The sequence below is a fragment of the Limulus polyphemus genome, unplaced genomic scaffold, assembly GCF_000517525.1.
Source record: "Limulus polyphemus unplaced genomic scaffold, Limulus_polyphemus-2.1.2 Scaffold5993, whole genome shotgun sequence".
NCBI lineage: Eukaryota > Metazoa > Arthropoda > Merostomata > Xiphosura > Limulidae > Limulus > Limulus polyphemus.
This window is the reverse complement of record NW_013671603.1, coordinates 21,787-23,892: the sequence shown is the minus strand read 5'-3', so window position 1 is coordinate 23,892 and position 2,106 is coordinate 21,787. Positions and strand designations below refer to the sequence as shown.

Genomic DNA, 2,106 nt, shown 5'->3' with positions numbered 1-2,106 from the left:
AGAAAGTGACTTGCATATTAGAATTCGGTTAGATAGATTCTATTGGATATGTGTAGGAAGTGACTTACATATTAGAATTCAGTTAGATAGATTCTATTGGATATGTGTAGGAAGTGACTTACATATTAGAATTCAGTTAGATAGATTCTATTGGATATGTGTAGGAAGTGACTTACATATTAGAATTCAGTTAGATAGATTCTATTGGATATGTGTAGGAAGTGACTTACATATTAGAATTCAAGTGGTTAGATTCTGTTGGATATGTGTAGGAAGTGACTTACATATTAGAATTCAAGTGGTTATATACTATTGGATATGTGTAAGAAGTGACTTACATATTAGAATTCATAAACTATGAATCTTGGAAAGTTAGGTTCATGTTTGTTTGTATGCTGAACTGGAATAATGTGCAGTGATCGTTTTCATTTTATGTAAATATTAAAATATATTAATAATTTGGAATTTGCTGTCTTGGGAATAAAGGATGACCTCAATTGATCGTATAGTTCAAGCTTTTATTGGAGGGTGACCTCAATGGGTTATATGGTTGAAGCTTATTCTGGAGGAAGACGTCAATGGGTTGTGGTTCAAGCTTGTTCTGGAGGATGATCTCAGTGAGTTGTATGATACCTTGTTCAAGCCTGTTCTGGAGGATGACCTCAGTGGGTTGTATGGTTTAAGTTTGTAATGGAAGATGACCTCAATGGGTCATACGGTATCTTGTTCAAGCAAGTATCTGTAGTAACTACAATGAATAGATTTTAAGGAAGTTATGCAGTTTACTGTTCTACTTCAGCTGCTTCAAGGGAATCCCACTATGTATTGAAAAAATAGAACCATCTCACACTTACCGTTAATATCCAACACTTATACTCAACATTGAAATACACCAGCTGTAATGTATTACCTATTAGCCACCCTTTACTAGCTATATTAAATGATTAAAAGGTAGTACTTATATCAATAATGTGAGTAATAACCATCACACACTGACAAACTTGTAATAACACTGGTTATAAAGGATGTTAACGTGTGTCGTGTGTTAGATGTGAGGTGTGTACTGAGAACTGCTAACCAAAAACAAATACTTAGAAGAAACAATCATTTCTGATACCAAAGTTAATTAGTGATGGAAGTTGTTTCTGGTAATGAAGTAAATTTCTGATGGAAGTTGTTTCTGGTACCAAAGTTAATTAGTGATGGAAGTTGTTTCTGGTACCAAAGTTAATTAGTGATGGAAGTTGTTTCTGGTACCAAAGTTAATTAGTGATGGAAGTTGTTTCTGGTACCAAAGTTAATTAGTGATGGAAGTTGTTTCTGGTAATAAAGTAAATTACTGATGGAAGTTGTTTCTGTGTTTGATATTATCTATTGTTTTGTTTTTGTCTTAGTTATGGTTACAAGTCAGAATGAGAAAAACTCTTGAGTCTGTGTTGTTATATAGAGAGATGATACATCTGTAAGAGATAGACTAATTGGATTTACTTCTTTCCTGGTGATATCTAAATTTCAATTAACAGTCTTATGAACATTTTCTTTTTAGATTGAAGAAGCTGTGGGAATGGTTCCTGGAATGGAGGCCGAGGAAAAGTTGAAAGCAGTGCAGTTTTGGAATGTTGTGTCAGAAAAATTGCAAGAGATTGTAAACAACAGTGCCGCAGACATAAATGCAGTAGCATTAAAAATGGAGAAGGAAAATGCAGAAAAGGTAGATGGATTTTATTTTTATTTTGGTATATATGAAATATCGTCTAAAACGAAAGCATTGTAATGTATGAATAAAATTAATTTTTATTTGTCATTGTAATGGTTTAGATACCATAAAAACCAACTAAGAGAATGAACCAGCTATTTCTGGTTAGGGGTGGTATATTTAGTGTGAGAACCATGTCTGGTTAGTGTGGTTTATTTATTGTGAGAACCATGTCTGGTTAGCAGTGGTTTATTTATTGTAAGAACAATGTCTGGTTAGGTGTAGTTTATTTATTGTGAGAACCATGTCTGGTTAGCGGTGGCTTATTTATTGTAAGAACGATGTCTGGTTAGGTGTAGTTTATTTCTTGTGAGAACCATGTCTAGTTAGGGTGGTTTATTTTGTGTGAT

At 33.4% G+C, this 2,106-nt stretch overlaps 1 protein-coding gene across 1 annotated transcript in view; it reads left to right on the top strand.

The window, feature by feature from the left end:
* Nucleotides 1-2,106, top strand: part of LOC106473234 (zinc finger protein 708-like) — a 37,995-nt gene that overhangs the window by 16,616 nt on the left and 19,273 nt on the right. Inside the window, exon 3 of the mRNA XM_022401708.1 lies at nt 1,547-1,711. Within this exon, the coding sequence (XP_022257416.1) occupies nt 1,547-1,711 (165 nt within the window). The remainder of the gene's footprint in view (nt 1-1,546; nt 1,712-2,106) is intronic.